Genomic DNA, 17,500 nt, shown 5'->3' on the forward strand with positions numbered 1-17,500 from the left:
AACGTGAGCAATGACCGTTAAAGAGAGCGACGACCCGTTAAAGAGAGCGACGACCGTTAACGTGAGCAACGACCGTTAACGTGAGCAACGACCGTTAACGTGAGCAACGACCGTTAACGTGAGCAACGACCGTTAACGTGAGCAACGACCGTTAACGTGAGCAACGACCGTTAACGTGAGCAACGACCGTTAACGTGAGCAACGACCGTTAACGTGAGCAACGACCGTTAACGTGAGCAACGACCGTTAACGTGAGCAATGACCGTTAAAGAGAGCGACGACCCGTTAAAGAGAGCGACGACCCGTTAAAGAGAGTAACGACCCGTTAAAGAGAGTAACGACCCGTTAAAGAGAGCAACGACCCGTTAAAGTAACGACCCGTTAAAGAGAGCAACGACCCGTTAAAGAGAGCAACGACCCGTTAAAGAGAGCAACGACCCGTTAAAGAGAGCAACGACCCGTTAAAGAGAGCAACGACCCGTTAAAGAGAGCAACGACCCGTTAAAGAGAGCGACGACCCGTTAAAGAGAGCGACGACCCGTTAAAGAGAGCGACGACCCGTTAAAGAGAGCGACGACCCGTTAAAGAGAGCGACGACCGTTAAAGAGAGCAACGACCCGTTAAAGAGAGTAACGACCCGTTAAAGAGAGCAACGACCCGTTAAAGTAACGACCCGTTAAAGAGAGCAACGACCCGTTAAAGAGAGCAACGACCCGTTAAAGAGAGCAACGACCCGTTAAAGAGAGCAACGACCCGTTAAAGAGAGCAACGACCCGTTAAAGAGAGCAACGACCCGTTAACGTGAGCAACGACCCGTTAAAGAGAGCGACGACCCGTTAAAGAGAGCGACGACCCGTTAAAGAGAGTAACGACCCGTTAAAGAGAGCAACGACCGTTAACGTGAGCAACGACCCGTTAAAGAGAGCAACGACCCGTTAAAGAGAGCAACGACCCGTTAAAGAGAGTAACGACCCGTTAAAGAGAGCGACGACCCGTTAAAGAGAGCAACGACCCGTTAAAGAGAGTAACGACCCGTTAAAGAGAGCGACCCGTTAAAGAGAGCGGCGACCCGTTAAAGAGAGCAACGACCCGTTAAAGAGAGCAACGACCCGTTAAAGAGAGCAACGACCCGTTAAAGAGAGCAACGACCCGTTAAAGAGAGCAACGACCCGTTAAAGCAACGACCCGTTAAAGAGAGCGACGACCCGTTAAAGAGAGCAACGACCCGTTAAAGAGAGCGACGACCCGTTAAAGAGAGTAACGACCCGTTAAAGAGAGCAACGACCCGTTAAAGAGAGCGACGACCCGTTAAAGAGAGCAACGACCCGTTAAAGAGAGCAACGACCCGTTAAAGAGAGCGACGACCCGTTAAAGAGAGCAACGACCCGTTAAAGAGAGCAACGACCCGTTAAAGAGAGTAACGACCCGTTAAAGAGAGCGACGACCCGTTAAAGAGAGCAACGACCCGTTAAAGAGAGTAACGACCCGTTAAAGAGAGCGACCCGTTAAAGAGAGCAACGACCCGTTAAAGAGAGCAACGACCCGTTAAAGAGAGCGACGACCCGTTAAAGAGAGCGACGACCCGTTAAAGAGAGCGACCCGTTAAAGTAACGACCCGTTAAAGAGAGCAATGACCCGTTAAAGAGAGCAACGACCCGTTAAAGAGAGCGACGACCCGTTAAAGAGAGCGACGACCCGTTAAAGAGAGCAACGACCCGTTAAAGAGAGTAACGACCCGTTAAAGAGAGTAACGACCCGTTAAAGAGAGTGACGACCCGTTAAAGAGAGCGACGACCCGTTAAAGAGAGTAACGACCCGTTAAAGAGAGCGACGACCCGTTAAAGAGAGCGACGACCCGTTAAAGAGAGCAACGACCCGTTAAAGAGAGTAACGACCCGTTAAAGAGAGCAACGACCCGTTAAAGAGAGCGACGACCCGTTAAAGAGAGCGACGACCCGTTAAAGAGAGCGACGACCCGTTAAAGAGAGCGGCGACCCGTTAAAGAGAGCAACGACCCGTTAAAGTAACGACCCGTTAAAGAGAGTAACGACCCGTTAAAGAGAGCAACGACCCGTTAAAGAGAGCAACGACCCGTTAAAGTAACGACCCGTTAAAGAGAGCGACGACCCGTTAAAGAGAGCGACGACCCGTTAAAGAGAGCGACGACCCGTTAAAGAGAGCGACGACCCGTTAAAGAGAGCAACGACCCGTTAAAGTAACGACCCGTTAAAGAGAGCAACGACCCGTTAAAGAGAGCAACGACCCGTTAAAGAGAGCAACGACCCGTTAAAGTAACGACCCGTTAAAGTAACGACCCGTTAAAGAGAGCAACGACCCGTTAAAGAGAGCAACGACCCGTTAAAGAGAGCAACGACCCGTTAAAGAGAGCGACGACCCGTTAAAGAGAGCGACGACCCGTTAAAGAGAGCAACGACCCGTTAAAGTAACGACCCGTTAAAGTAACGACCCGTTAAAGTAACGACCCGTTAAAGAGAGCGACGACCCGTTAAAGAGAGCAACGACCCGTTAAAGAGAGCAACGACCCGTTAAAGCAACGACCCGTTAAAGAGAGCGACGACCCGTTAAAGAGAGCAACGACCCGTTAAAGAGAGCAACGACCCGTTAAAGTAACGACCCGTTAAAGTAACGACCCGTTAAAGTAACGACCCGTTAAAGAGAGCAACGACCCGTTAAAGAGAGCGACGACCCGTTAAAGAGAGCAACGACCCGTTAAAGAGAGCAACGACCCGTTAAAGAGAGCAACGACCCGTTAAAGAGAGTAACGACCCGTTAAAGAGAGCGACGACCCGTTAAAGAGAGCAACGACCCGTTAAAGAGAGTAACGACCCGTTAAAGAGAGCAACGACCCGTTAAAGCGACGACCCGTTAAAGTAACGACCCGTTAAAGAGAGCGACGACCCGTTAAAGAGAGCGACGACCCGTTAAAGAGAGCGACGACCCGTTAAAGAGAGCGACGACCCGTTAAAGAGAGCAACGACCCGTTAAAGTAACGACCCGTTAAAGTAACGACCCGTTAAAGAGAGCAACGACCCGTTAAAGAGAGCGACGACCCGTTAAAGAGAGCGACGACCCGTTAAAGAGAGCGACGACCCGTTAAAGAGAGCGACGACCCGTTAAAGAGAGCGACGACCCGTTAAAGAGAGCAACGACCCGTTAAAGAGAGCAACGACCCGTTAAAGAGAGCGACGACCCGTTAAAGAGAGCAACGACCCGTTAAAGAGAGCGACGACCCGTTAAAGAGAGCGACGACCCGTTAAAGAGAGCGACGACCCGTTAAAGAGAGCAACGACCCGTTAAAGAGAGCAACGACCCGTTAAAGCAACGACCCGTTAAAGAGAGCGACGACCCGTTAAAGAGAGCAACGACCCGTTAAAGAGAGCGACGACCCGTTAAAGAGAGTAACGACCCGTTAAAGAGAGCGACGACCCGTTAAAGAGAGCAACGACCCGTTAAAGCGACGACCCGTTAAAGAGAGCGACGACCCGTTAAAGAGAGCGACGACCCGTTAAAGAGAGCAACGACCCGTTAAAGCGACGACCCGTTAAAGAGAGTAACGACCCGTTAAAGAGAGCGACGACCCGTTAAAGAGAGCAACGACCCGTTAAAGAGAGCAACGACCCGTTAAAGAGAGCAACGACCCGTTAAAGAGAGCAACGACCCGTTAAAGAGAGCAACGACCCGTTAAAGAGAGCGACGACCCGTTAAAGAGAGCAACGACCCGTTAAAGTAACGACCCGTTAAAGAGAGCAACGACCCGTTAAAGAGAGCAACGACCCGTTAAAGAGAGCGACGACTCGTTAAAGAGAGCGACGACCCGTTAAAGTAACGACCCGTTAAAGAGAGTAACGACCCGTTAAAGAGAGCAACGACCCGTTAAAGAGAGCAACGACCCGTTAAAGAGAGTAACGACCCGTTAAAGAGAGTAACGACCCGTTAAAGAGAGCGACGACCCGTTAAAGAGACGACCCGTTAAAGAGAGCGACGACCCGTTAAAGAGACGACCCGTTAAAGCGACGACCCGTTAAAGAGAGCGACGACCCGTTAAAGAGAGTAACGACCCGTTAAAGTAACGACCCGTTAAAGAGAGTAACGACCCGTTAAAGTAACGACCCGTTAAAGAGAGTAACGACCCGTTAAAGAGAGTAACGACCCGTTAAAGAGAGTAACGACCCGTTAAAGAGAGCAACGACCCGTTAAAGAGAGCAACGACCCGTTAAAGAGAGCAACGACCCGTTAAAGAGAGCGACGACCCGTTAAAGAGAGCAACGACCCGTTAAAGAGAGCAACGACCCGTTAAAGAGAGCGACGACCCGTTAAAGAGAGCAACGACCCGTTAAAGAGAGCAACGACCCGTTAAAGAGAGCGACGACCCGTTAAAGAGAGCAACGACCCGTTAAAGAGAGCGACGACCCGTTAAAGAGAGCGACGACCCGTTAAAGAGAGCAACGACCCGTTAAAGAGAGCAACGACCCGTTAAAGAGAGCGACGACCCGTTAAAGAGAGCAACGACCCGTTAAAGAGAGCGACGACCCGTTAAAGAGAGCGACGACCCGTTAAAGAGAGCGACGACCCGTTAAAGAGAGCGACGACCCGTTAAAGAGAGCAACGACCCGTTAAAGAGAGTAACGACCCGTTAAAGAGAGCGACGACCCGTTAAAGAGAGCGACGACCCGTTAAAGAGAGTAACGACCCGTTAAAGCAACGACCCGTTAAAGAGAGCAACGACCCGTTAAAGAGAGCGACGACCCGTTAAAGAGAGCGACGACCCGTTAAAGAGAGCAACGACCCGTTAAAGAGAGCGACGACCCGTTAAAGAGAGCAACGACCCGTTAAAGAGAGTAACGACCCGTTAAAGTAACGACCCGTTAAAGTAACGACCCGTTAAAGAGAGCAACGACCCGTTAAAGAGAGCGACGACCCGTTAAAGCAACGACCCGTTAAAGTAACGACCCGTTAAAGTAACGACCCGTCTCTCAGGACTTGAACCTGTGACTCTGATGTGACTGAAGCGTGTCCGTGTCCACTGTGCCTCAGGTACTTCATGGTCCTGGTCCAGGAGATGGCGGTGAAGGTGGATCAGGGGTTCCTGGGCGCCGTCTCGGCCCTGCTCCCCCCCTCTGCCGCCCCCGACGCCCACGGGCAGAAGGTAGAGCAACGCTGTTGTTGTTGTTGTTGTTGTTATTGTTGTTGTTGTTGTTGTTGTTGTTGCTGTTGTTGTTGTTGTTGTTGTTATTGTTGTTGTTTATTGTTGTTGTTGTTGTTGTGTTGCAGGCCGGGCTGCTGGACAGGGACCTGCAGCTGCTGCAGACTGAGTCTCTGTTGTTGTTGTTGTTGTTGTTGTTGTTTATTGTTGTTGTTGTTGTGTTGCAGGCCGGGCTGCTGGACAGGGACCTGCAGCTGCTGCAGACGGAGCTGATGGAGGCGTCGCTCTCCGACACGTCAGGACTCAGCTTCTTCGAGCATTTCCACGTCTCACCCATCAAGGTGAGGGTTTAGATCCTCCCCAACAGGTCTACTTCAGAACCAGGACCAGGTCCAGAACCAGGACCAGGACCAGGTCCAGGACCAGGACCAGAACCAGGACCTGAACCAGGACCAGGTCCAGAACCAGGACCAGGACCAGGTCCAGGACCAGGACCAGGACCTGAACCTGAACCAGGACCAGGTCCAGAACCAGGACCAGGTCCAGGACCAGGACCAGGACCAGGTCCAGGACCAGGACCAGGTCCAGAACCAGGACCAGGACCAGGTCCAGAACCAGGACCAGGACCTGAACCTGAACCAGGACCAGTTGTTGTTGTTTATGTTGTTGTTGTTGTTGTTGTTTATGTTGTTTATGTTGTTGTTGTTGTTGTTTATGTCCCAGCTCCACCTCAGCCTGTCCCTGTTGTTTATGTTGTTGTTGTTTATGTTGTTGTTTATGTTGTTGTTGTTGTTGTTTATGTCCCAGCTCCACCTCAGCCTGTCCCTGTTGTTGTTTATGTTGTTGTTGTTTATGTTGTTGTTTATGTCCCAGCTCCACCTCAGCCTGTCCCTGTTGTTGTTGTTGTTGTTTATGTTGTTGTTGTTGTTTATGTTGTTGTTTAGGTCCCAGCTCCACCTCAGCTTGTCCCTGTTGTTGTTTATGTTGTTGTTGTTGTTTATCTCCCAGCTCCACCTCAGCTTGTCCCTGTTGTTGTTGTTGTTGTTTATGTTGTTTTTTATGTTGTTGTTGTTGTTTATGTTGTTGTTGTTTATGTTGTTGTTGTTGTTGTTTATGTTGTTTATGTTGTTGTTGTTTATCTCCCAGCTCCACCTCAGCCTGTCCCTGTTGTTGGTGTTGTTGTTGATGTTTATGTTGTTGTTTATGTTGTTGTTGTTGTTTATGTTGTTGTTGTTTATGTTGTTGTTGTTGTTGTTTATCTCCCAGCTCCACCTCAGCCTGTCCCTGTTGTTGGTGTTGTTGTTGATGTTTATGTTGTTGTTTATGTTGTTGTTGTTTATGTTGTTGTTGTTGTTGTTTATCTCCCAGCTCCACCTCAGCCGGTCCCTGTTGTTGTTGTTGTTTATGTTGTTGTTGTTGTTGTTTATGTTGTTGTTGTTGTTGTTTATGTTGTTGTTGTTGTTACTTATCTCCCAGCTCCACCTCAGCCTGTCCCTGTTGTTGTTGTTGTTGTTTATGTTGTTGTTGTTGTTTATCTCCCAGCTCCACCTCAGCCTGTCCCTGTTGTTGTTGTTTATGTTGTTGTTGTTTATGTTGTTGTTGTTGTTTATCTCCCAGCTCCACCTCAGCCTGTCCCTGTTGTTGTTGTTGTTTATGTTGTTGTTGTTGTTGTTTATGTCCCAGCTCCACCTCAGCCTGCCCCTGTTGTTGTTGTTGTTGTTTATGTTGTTGATGTTGTTTATGTTGTTGTTGTTTATGTTGTTGTTGTTTATGTTGTTTATGTTGTTGTTGTTTATCTCCCAGCTCCACCTCAGCCTGTCCCTGTTGTTGGTGTTGTTGTTGATGTTTATGTTGTTGTTTATGTTGTTGTTGTTGTTTATGTTGTTGTTGTTGTTGTTTATCTCCCAGCTCCACCTCAGCCTGTCCCTGTTGTTGGTGTTGTTGTTGATGTTTATGTTGTTGTTTATGTTGTTGTTGTTGTTTATGTTGTTGTTGTTGTTGTTTATCTCCCAGCTCCACCTCAGCCTGTCCCTGTTGTTGTTGTTGTTGTTGTTGTTGTTTATGTTGTTGTTGTTGTTGTTGTTTATCTCCCAGCTCCACCTCAGCCTGTCCCTGTTGTTGTTGTTGTTTATGTTGTTGTTGTTTATGTTGTTGTAATTGTTGTTTATCTCCCAGCTCCACCTCAGCCTGTCCCTGTTGTTTATGTTGTTGTTGTTGTTGTTTATGTCCCAGCTCCACCTCAGCCTGTCCCTGTTGTTGTTGTATATGTTGTTGTTGTTTATGTTGTTGTTGTTGTTTATGTCCCAGCTCCACCTCAGCCTGTCCCTGTTGTTGTTTATGTTGTTGTTGTTTATGTTGTTGTTGTTGTTTATGTTGTTGTTGTTGTTTATGTCCCAGCTCCACCTCAGCCGGTCCCTGTTGTTGTTGTTGTTTATGTTGTTGTTGTTGTTGTTGTTTATGTTGTTGTTGTTGTTGTTTATGTTGTTGTTGTTGTTATTTATCTCCCAGCTCCACCTCAGCCTGTCCCTGTTGTTGTTGTTGTTGTTTATGTTGTTGTTGTTGTTTATCTCCCAGCTCCACCTCAGCCTGTCCCTGTTTTTGTTGTTGTTTATGTTGTTGTTGTTTATGTTGTTGTTGTTGTTGTTTATCTCCCAGCTCCACCTCAGCCTGTCCCTGTTGTTGTTGTTGTTGTTGTTGTTGTTTATCTCCCAGCTCCACCTCAGCCTGTCCCTGTTGTTGTTGTTGTTTATGTTGTTGTTGTTTATGTTGTTGTTCTTGTTGTTGTTGTTGTTGTTGTTGTTTATGTTGTTGTTTATGTCCCAGCTCCACCTCAGCCTGTCCCTGTTGTTGTTTATGTTGTTGTTGTTGTTTATGTTGTTGTTTATGTCCCAGCTCCACCTCAGCCTGTCCCTGTTGTTGTTGTTGTTTATGTTGTTGTTGTTGTTGTTTATCTCCCAGCTCCACCTCAGCCTGTCCCTGCTGTTGTTGTTGTTTATGTTGTTGTTTATGTTGTTGTTGTTGTTTATCTCCCAGCTCCACCTCAGCCTGTCCCTGTTGTTGTTGTTGTTGTTGTTTATGTTGTTGTTGTTTATGTTGTTGTTGTTGTTGTTGTTTATCTCCCAGCTCCACCTCAGCCTGTCCCTGTTGTTGTTGTTGTTTATGTTGTTGTTGTTTATGTTGTTGTTGTTGTTGTTTATCTCCCAGCTCCACCTCAGCCTGTCCCTGGGCTCCAGCGGTGACGACCCGTCTCAGGAGGCCGCAGCCGTCCAGTCTCTGAACCTGCTGCTGAAGAGCATCGGCGCCACGCTGACGGACGTGGACGACCTCATCTTCAAGTGAGTCACTTCCTGTGGTGGAGAGGTGCATTGTGGGCCGTGGGTCCGGACCTGCGTGAGCTCAGCCTCTGGTGTCTCCTCAGACTCGCCTGCTTCCAGGTCAAGCACCAGTTCTACCGCCGAGAGACGCTGATGTGGGCGGCGGTGCGCCACTACACCGAGCAGGTGAGACCTCAGACCCGGGTCCTGGACCTGAGACCTCAGACCCGGGTCCTGGACCTGAGACCTAAGACCAGGGTCCTGGACCTGAGATTTAAGACCCGGGTCCTGGACCTGAGACCTAAGACCCGGGTCCTGGACCTGAGATTTAAGACCCGGGTTCTGGACCTGAGACCTAAGACCCGGGTCCTGGACCTGAGACCTAAGACCAGGGTCCTGGACCTGAGACCTAAGACCCGGGTCCTGGACCTAAGACCAGGGTCCTGGACCTGAGACCTAAGACCAGGGTCCTGGACCTGAGACCTCAGACCCAGGTCCTGGACCTGAGACCTAAGACCCGGGTCCTGGACCTGAGACCTCAGACCCGGGTCCTGGACCTGAGACCTAAGACCAGGGTCCTGGACCTGAGACCTAAGACCTGGGTCCTGGACCTGAGACCTAAGACCCGGTCCTGGACCTGAGACCTAAGACCTGGGTCCTGGACCTGAGACCTAAGACCCGGGTCCTGGACCTGAGACCTCAGACCCGGGTCCTGGACCTGAGACCTCAGACCCGGGTGGTCCTGGACCTGAGACCTCAGACCCGGGTCCTGGACCTGAGACCTAAGACCAGGGTCCTGGACCTGAGACCTCAGACCCGGGTCCTGGACCTGAGACCTCAGACCCGGGTCCTGGACCTGAGACCTAAGACCAGGGTCCTGGACCTGAGACCTCAGACCCGGGTCCTGGACCTGAGACCTCAGACCCGGGTCCTGGACCTGAGACCTCAGACCCGGGTCCTGGACCTGAGACCTCAGACCCGGGTCCTGGACCTGAGACCTAAGACCAGGGTCCTGGACCTGAGACCTCACACCCGGGTCCTGGACCTGAGACCTAAGACCCGGGTCCTGGACCTGAGACCTAAGACCAGGGTCCTGGACCTGAGACCTAAGACCAGGGTCCTGGACCTGAGACCTCAGACACGGGTCCTGGACCTGAGACCTAAGACCAGGGTCCTGGACCTGAGACCTAAGACCAGGGTCCTGGACCTGAGACCTCAGACCCGGGTCCTGGACCTGAGACCTCAGACCCGGGTCCTGGACCTGAGACCTCAGACCCGGGTCCTGGACCTGAGACCTAAGACCAGGGTCCTGGACCTGAGACCTCACACCCGGGTCCTGGACCTGAGATCTAAGACCAGGGTCCTGGACCTGAGACCTAAGACCAGGGTCCTGGACCTGAGACCTAAGACCCGGGTCCTGGACCTGAGACCTAAGACCAGGGTCCTGGACCTGAGACCTAAGACCAGGGTCCTGGACCTGAGACCTAAGACCCGGGTCCTGGACCTGAGACCTAAGACCAGGGTCCTGGACCTGAGACCTCAGACCCGGGTCCTGGACCTGAGACCTCAGACCCGGGTCCTGGACCTGAGACCTCAGACCCGGGTCCTGGACCTGAGACCTCAGACCCGGGTCCTGGACCTGAGACCTAAGACCAGGGTCCTGGACCTGAGACCTCACACCCGGGTCCTGGACCTGAGACCTCAGACCCGGGTCCTGGACCTGAGACCTAAGACCAGGGTCCTGGACCTGAGACCTAAGACCAGGGTCCTGGACCTGAGACCTCAGACCCGGGTCCTGGACCTGAGACCTCAGACCCGGGTCCTGGACCTGAGACCTCAGACCCGGGTCCTGGACCTGAGACCTAAGACCAGGGTCCTGGACCTGAGACCTCACACCCGGGTCCTGGACCTGAGATCTAAGACCAGGGTCCTGGACCTGAGACCTAAGACCAGGGTCCTGGACCTGAGACCTAAGACCCGGGTCCTGGACCTGAGACCTAAGACCAGGGTCCTGGACCTGAGACCTAAGACCTGGGTCCTGGACCTGAGACCTAAGACCAGGGTCCTGGACCTGAGACCTAAGACCAGGGTCCTGGACCTGAGACCTCAGACCAGGGTCCTGGACCTGAGACCTAAGACCAGGGTCCTGGACCTGAGACCTCACACCCGGGTCCTGGACCTGAGATCTAAGACCAGGGTCCTGGACCTGAGACCTAAGACCAGGGTCCTGGACCTGAGACCTAAGACCCGGGTCCTGGACCTGAGACCTAAGACCAGGGTCCTGGACCTGAGACCTCAGACCCGGGTCCTGGACCTGAGACCTAAGACCCGGGTCCTGGACCTGAGACCTAAGACCCGGGTCCTGGACCTGAGACCTAAGACCAGGGTCCTGGACCTGAGACCTAAGACCAGGGTCCTGGACCTGAGACCTCAGACCAGGGTCCTGGACCTGAGACCTAAGACCAGGGTCCTGGACCTGAGACCTCACACCCGGGTCCTGGACCTGAGATCTAAGACCAGGGTCCTGGACCTGAGACCTAAGACCAGGGTCCTGGACCTGAGACCTAAGACCCAGGTCCTGGACCTGAGACCTAAGACCAGGGTCCTGGACCTGAGACCTCAGACCCGGGTCCTGGACCTGAGACCTAAGACCCGGGTCCTGGACCTGAGACCTAAGACCCGGGTCCTGGACCTGAGACCTAAGACCTGGGTCCTGGACCTGAGACCTAAGACCAGGGTCCTGGACCTGAGACCTAAGACCAGGGTCCTGGACCTGAGACCTCAGACCCGGGTCCTGGACCTGAGACCTCAGACCCGGGTCCTGGAGCTGAGACCTAAGACCAGGGTCCTGGACCCGGGTTCTGATCCCGGGTCCTGGACCCGGGTTCTGATCCCGGGTCCTGTGGCTCCTGCAGTTCCTGAAGCAGATGTATGTTCTGGTTCTGGGTCTGGACGTCCTTGGAAACCCGTTTGGACTCATCAGAGGTTTTTCTGAGGGAGTGGAGGCTTTCTTCTACGAACCCTTCCAGGTAACACACACACACACACACACACACACACACACACACACACACACAGACACACACACACACACAGACACACACACACACACACACACACACACACACACACACACAGACACACACACAGACACACACACACACACAGACACACACACACACACACAGACACACACACAGACACACACACACACACACACACACACACACACACACACACACACACACACAGACACACACACACACACACACACACACACAGACACACACTCACACACACACACACACACACAGACACACACACACACACACACACACACACACAGACACACACACACAGACACACACAGACACACACACACACACACACACACACACACACACACAGACACACACACACACACACACACACACACACACACACACACACACACACACACAGACACACACACACACACAGACACACACACACACACACACACACACAGACACACAGACAGACACACACACACACACAGACACACACACACACACACACACACACACACACAGACACACACACACACACACACACACACACACACACACACACACACAGACAGTCGTCGTGTTTTTTACATAAACATAATTTATTAATGATCTCAAGGGACCTGGTCCAGGACTCTGAGGGGACCTGGTCCAGGACTCTGAGGGGACCTGGTCCAGGACTCTGATGGGACCTGGTCCAGGACTCTGAAGGGACCTGGTCCAGGACTCTGAGGGGACCTGGTCCAGGTCTCTGAGGGGACCTGGTCCAGGACTCTGAAGGGACCTGGTCCAGGACTCTGAGGGGACCTGGTCCAGGACTCTGAGGGGACCTGGTCCAGGACTCTGAGGGGACCTGGTCCAGGACTCTGAGGGGACCTGTGAAGACCTGCAGTCTAACAGCCTCTGTGTCCCTCAGGGCGCCGTTCAGGGTCCAGAGGAGTTCGCTGAAGGATTCGTGATCGGAGTCCGCAGCCTGCTGGGTCACACCGTCGGTAAGAACCTGAACCAGAACCTGAACCAGAACCTGAACCAGAGTCTGAACCAGAACCTGAACCAGAGTCTGAACCAGAACCTGAACCAGAGTCTGAACCAGAACCTGGACCAGAGTCTGAACCGGAGTCTGGACCAGAACCTGGACCAGAGTCTGAACCAGAGTCTGGACCAGAGTCTGAACCAGAACCTGAACCAGAGTCTGAACCGGAGTCTGGACCAGAACCTGAACCAGAGTCTGAACCGGAGTCTGGACCAGAGTCTGGACCAGAGTCTGAACCAGAACCTGAACCAGAGTCTGAACCGGAGTCTGGACCAGAACCTGGACCAGAGTCTGAACCAGAAACTGAACCAAAGTCTGAACCAGAACCAGAACCTGAGTCTGGACCAGAACCTGAACCGTGAATGTGGAGCCTCTTCCTCTCCCGTCCTGTGATGCGTGTCCGTCCTGTGATGCGTGTCCCTCCTGTGATGCGTGTCCCTCCCGTCCTGTGATGCGTGTCCCTCCCGTCCTGTGATGCGTGTCCCTCCCGTCCTGTGATGCGTGTCCCTCCCGTCCTGTGATGCGTGTCCCTCCCGTCCTGTGATGCGTGTCCCTCCCGTCCTGTGATGCGTGTCCGTCCTGTGATGCGTGTCCCTCCCGTCCTGTGATGCGTGTCCCTCCTGTCCTGTGATGCGTGTCCCTCCCGTCCTGTGATGCGTGTCCGTCCTGTGATGCGTGTCCGTCCTGTGATGCGTGTCCCTCCCGTCCTGTGATGCGTGTCCGTCCTGTGATGCGTGTCCCTCCAGTCCTGTGATGCGTGTCCCTCCCGTCCTGTGATGCGTGTCCCTCCGTCCTGTGATGCGTGTCCCTCCCGTCCTGTGATGCGTGTCCCTCCCGTCCTGTGATGCGTGTCCCTCCGTCCTGTGATGCGTGTCCCTCCCGTCCTGTGATGCGTGTCCCTCCCGTCCTGTGATGCGTGTCCGTCCCGTCCTGTGATGCGTGTCCCTCCGTCCTGTGATGCGTGTCCGTCCTGTAATGCGTGTCCCTCCCGTCCTGTGATGCGTGTCCGTCCTGTGATGCGTGTCCCTCCTGTCCTGTGATGCGTGTCCCTCCCGTCCTGTGATGCGTGTCCCTCCGTCCTGTGATGCGTGTCCCTCCCGTCCTGTGATGCGTGTCCCTCCCGTCCTGTGATGCGTGTCCGTCCCGTCCTGTGATGCGTGTCCCTCCGTCCTGTGATGCGTGTCCGTCCTGTAATGCGTGTCCCTCCCGTCCTGTGATGCGTGTCCCTCCTGTGATGCGTGTCCCTCCCCTCCTGTGATGCGTGTCCCTCCCGTCCTGTGATGCGTGTCCGTCCTGTGATGCGTGTCCCTCCCGTCCTGTGATGCGTGTCCCTCCCGTCCTGTGATGCGTGTCCCTCCTGTGATGCGTGTCCGTCCTGTCCTGTGATGCGTGTCCCTCCCGTCCTGTGATGCGTGTCCCTCCCGTCCTGTGATGCGTGTCCCTCCTGTGATGCCTGTCCCTCCCGTCCTGTGATGCGTGTCCGTCCTGTGATGCGTGTCCCTCCTGTGATGCCTGTCCCTCCCGTCCTGTGATGCGTGTCCGTCCTGTGATGCGTGTCCCTCCCGTCCTGTGATGCGTGTCCGTCCTGTGATGCGTGTCCCTCCCGTCCTGTGATGCGTGTCCCTCCCGTCCTGTGATGCGTGTCCCTCCGTCCTGTGATGCGTGTCCCTCCCGTCCTGTGATGCGTGTCCCTCCCGTCCTGTGATGCGTGTCCCTCCCGTCCTGTGATGCGTGTCCGTCCTGTGATGCATGTCCGTCCTGTGATGCGTGTCCCTCCCGTCCTGTGATGCGTGTCCCTCCCGTCCTGTGATGCGTGTCCCTCCCGTCCTGTGATGCGTGTCCCTCCTGTCCTGTGATGCGTGTCCGTCCTGTGATGCGTGTCCGTCCCGTCCTGTGATGCGTGTCCCTCCCGTCCTGTGATGCGTGTCCCTCCCGTCCTGTGATGCGTGTCCCTCCGTCCTGTGATGCGTGTCCGTCCTGTGATGCGTGTCCGTCCTGTGATGCGTGTCCGTCCTGTGATGCATGTCCGTCCTGTGATGCGTGTCCCTCCTGTCCTGTGATGCGTGTCCCTCCCGTCCTGTGATGCGTGTCCCTCCCGTCCTGTGATGCGTGTCCGTCCTGTGATGCGTGTCCCTCCTGTCCTGTGATGCGTGTCCCTCCTGTCCTGTGATGCGTGTCCCTCCCGTCCTGTGATGCGTGTCCCTCCTGTCCTGTGATGCGTGTCCGTCCTGTGATGCATGTCCGTCCTGTGATGCGTGTCCCTCCTGTCCTGTGATGCGTGTCCGTCCTGTGATGCATGTCCCTCCCGTCCTGTGATGCGTGTCCCTCCCGTCCTGTGATGCGTGTCCCTCCCGTCCTGTGATGCGTGTCCCTCCCGTCCTGTGATGCGTGTCCCTCCGTCCTGTGATGCGTGTCCGTCCCGTCCTGTGATGCGTGTCCCTCCCGTCCTGTGATGCGTGTCCGTCCGTCCTGTGATGCGTGTCCGTCCTGTGATGCGTGTCCGTCCTGTGATGCGTGTCCGTCCTGTGATGCATGTCCGTCCTGTGATGCGTGTCCCTCCCGTCCTGTGATGCGTGTCCCTCCCGTCCTGTGATGCGTGTCCCTCCCGTCCTGTGATGCGTGTCCCTCCGTCCTGTGATGCGTGTCCGTCCCGTCCTGTGATGCGTGTCCCTCCCGTCCTGTGATGCGTGTCCGTCCCGTCCTGTGATGCGTGTCCCTCCTGTCCTGTGATGCGTGTCCCTCCCGTCCTGTGATGCGTGTCCGTCCTGTGATGCGTGTCCCTCCCGTCCTGTGATGCGTGTCCCTCCCGTCCTGTGATGCGTGTCCCTCCAGTCCTGTGATGCGTGTCCGTCCTGTGATGCGTGTCCCTCCCGTCCTGTGATGCGTGTCCGTCCTGTGATGCATGTCCGTCCTGTGATGCGTGTCCCTCCCGTCCTGTGATGCGTGTCCCTCCGTCCTGTGATGCGTGTCCCTCCGTCCTGTGATGCGTGTCCCTCCCGTCCTGTGATGCGTGTCCGTCCTGTGATGCGTGTCCGTCCTGTGATGCGTGTCCCTCCCGTCCTGTGATGCGTGTCCCTCCCGTCCTGTGATGCGTGTCCCTCCCGTCCTGTGATGCGTGTCCCTCCCGTCCTGTGATGCGTGTCCCTCCCGTCCTGTGATGCGTGTCCCTCCCGTCCTGTGATGCGTGTCCCTCCCTCCTGTGATGCGTGTCCCTCCGTCCTGTGATGCGTGTCCCTCCTGTCCTGTGATGCGTGTCCCTCCTGTCCTGTGATGCGTGTCCCTCCCGTCCTGTGATGCGTGTCCCTCCCGTCCTGTGATGCGTGTCCCTCCCTCCTGTGATGCGTGTCCCTCCGTCCTGTGATGCGTGTCCCTCCCGTCCTGTGATGCGTGTCCGTCCTGTGATGCGTGTCCCTCCTGTCCTGTGATGCGTGTCCCTCCTGTCCTGTGATGCGTGTCCGTCCTGTGATGCGTGTCCCTCCCGTCCTGTGATGCGTGTCCCTCCCGTCCTGTGATGCGTGTCCCTCCGTCCTGTGATGCGTGTCCGTCCTGTGATGCGTGTCCCTCCCGTCCTGTGATGCGTGTCCCTCCCGTCCTGTGATGCGTGTCCCTCCCGTCCTGTGATGCGTGTCCCTCCCGTCCTGTGATGCGTGTCCCTCCCATCCTGTGATGCGTGTCCCTCCCGTCCTGTGATGCGTGTCCCTCCCGTCCTGTGATGCGTGTCCCTCCCGTCCTGTGATGCGTGTCCCTCCCGTCCTGTGATGCGTGTCCGTCCTGTGATGCGTGTCCCTCCCGTCCTGTGATGCGTGTCCCTCCCTCCTGTGATGCGTGTCCCTCCCGTCCTGTGATGCGTGTCCCCCCTGTCCTGTGATGCGTGTCCCTCCCGTCCTGTGATGCGTGTCCCTCCCGTCCTGCAGGTGGCGCTGCAGGGATGGTGTCTAAGATCACGGGCTCTGTGGGCAAAGGTCTGGCAGCGATCACCATGGACAAAGAGTTCCAGCAGAGACGCCGGGAGGACATGAACCGGCCCCCCAGAGACTTTGGAGAGAGTCTGGCTAAGGGGGGCAAAGGGCTGCTCAAGGTACGCTATCAATCATCCTGGATCAGGCCTCAGGGGCAGCAGCTCCAGCCTCTGGTCCTGGATCAGGTCTCAGGGGCAGCAGCTCCAGCCTCTGATCCTGGATCAGGTCTCAGGGGCAGCAGCTCCAGCCTCTGATCCTGGATCAGGTCTCAGGGGCGGCAGCTCCAGCCTCTGATCCTGGATCAGGTCTCAGGGGCAGCAGCTCCAGCCTCTGATCCTGGATCAGGTCTCAGGGGCAGCAGCTCCAGCCTCTGATCCTGGATCAGGTCTCAGGGGCAGCAGCTCCAGCCTCTGATCCTGGATCAGGTCTCAGGAGCTCCAGCCTCTGATCCTGGATCAGGTCTCAGAGGCAGCATCTCCAGCCTCTGATCCTGGATCAGGTCTCAGGGGCAGCAGCTCCAGCCTCTGGTCCTGGATCAGGTCTCAGGGGCAGCAGCTCCAGCCTCTGGTCCTGGATCAGGTCTCAGGGGCAGCAGCTCCAGCCTCTGATCCTGGATCAGGTCTCAGGGGCAGCAGCTCCAGCCTCTGGTTCTGGATCAGGTCTCAGGGGCGGCAGCTCCAGCCTCTGGTCCTGGATCAGGTCTCAGGGGCAGCAGCTCCAGCCTCTGATCCTGGATCAGGTCTCAGGGGCGGCAGCTCCAGCCTCTGGTCCTGGATCAGGTCTCAGGGGCAGCAGCTCCAGCCTCTGATCCTGGACCTTCATAACAAAGCTAATGTTAGCTGCACCTTCATAACAAAGCTAATGTTAGCCGCATCTTCATAACCAAGCTAGCATTAGCTGCACCTTCATAACAAAGCTAACGTTAGCTGCATCTTCATAACAAAGCTAGCATTAGCTGCATCTTCATAACAAAGCTAGCATTA

General features: G+C 54.7%; 1 protein-coding gene across 1 annotated transcript in view; it reads left to right on the top strand.

The window, feature by feature from the left end:
- Positions 1-17,500, top strand: part of LOC310952405 (intermembrane lipid transfer protein VPS13C-like) — a gene marked incomplete at its 5' end in the record, with an annotated part of 126,417 nt that overhangs the window by 75,183 nt on the left and 33,734 nt on the right. The window contains 7 exon segments of the mRNA XM_083921017.1: positions 5,056-5,167; positions 5,392-5,505; positions 8,369-8,499; positions 8,583-8,664; positions 11,394-11,507; positions 12,442-12,517; positions 16,473-16,636. Of these exon segments, the coding sequence (XP_083777143.1) occupies positions 5,056-5,167; positions 5,392-5,505; positions 8,369-8,499; positions 8,583-8,664; positions 11,394-11,507; positions 12,442-12,517; positions 16,473-16,636 (793 nt within the window).

Source organism: Echiichthys vipera (genome assembly GCF_963691815.1).
Source record: "Echiichthys vipera genome assembly, chromosome: 1".
In the NCBI taxonomy this organism is placed as follows: Eukaryota; Metazoa; Chordata; class Actinopteri; order Perciformes; family Trachinidae; genus Echiichthys; species Echiichthys vipera.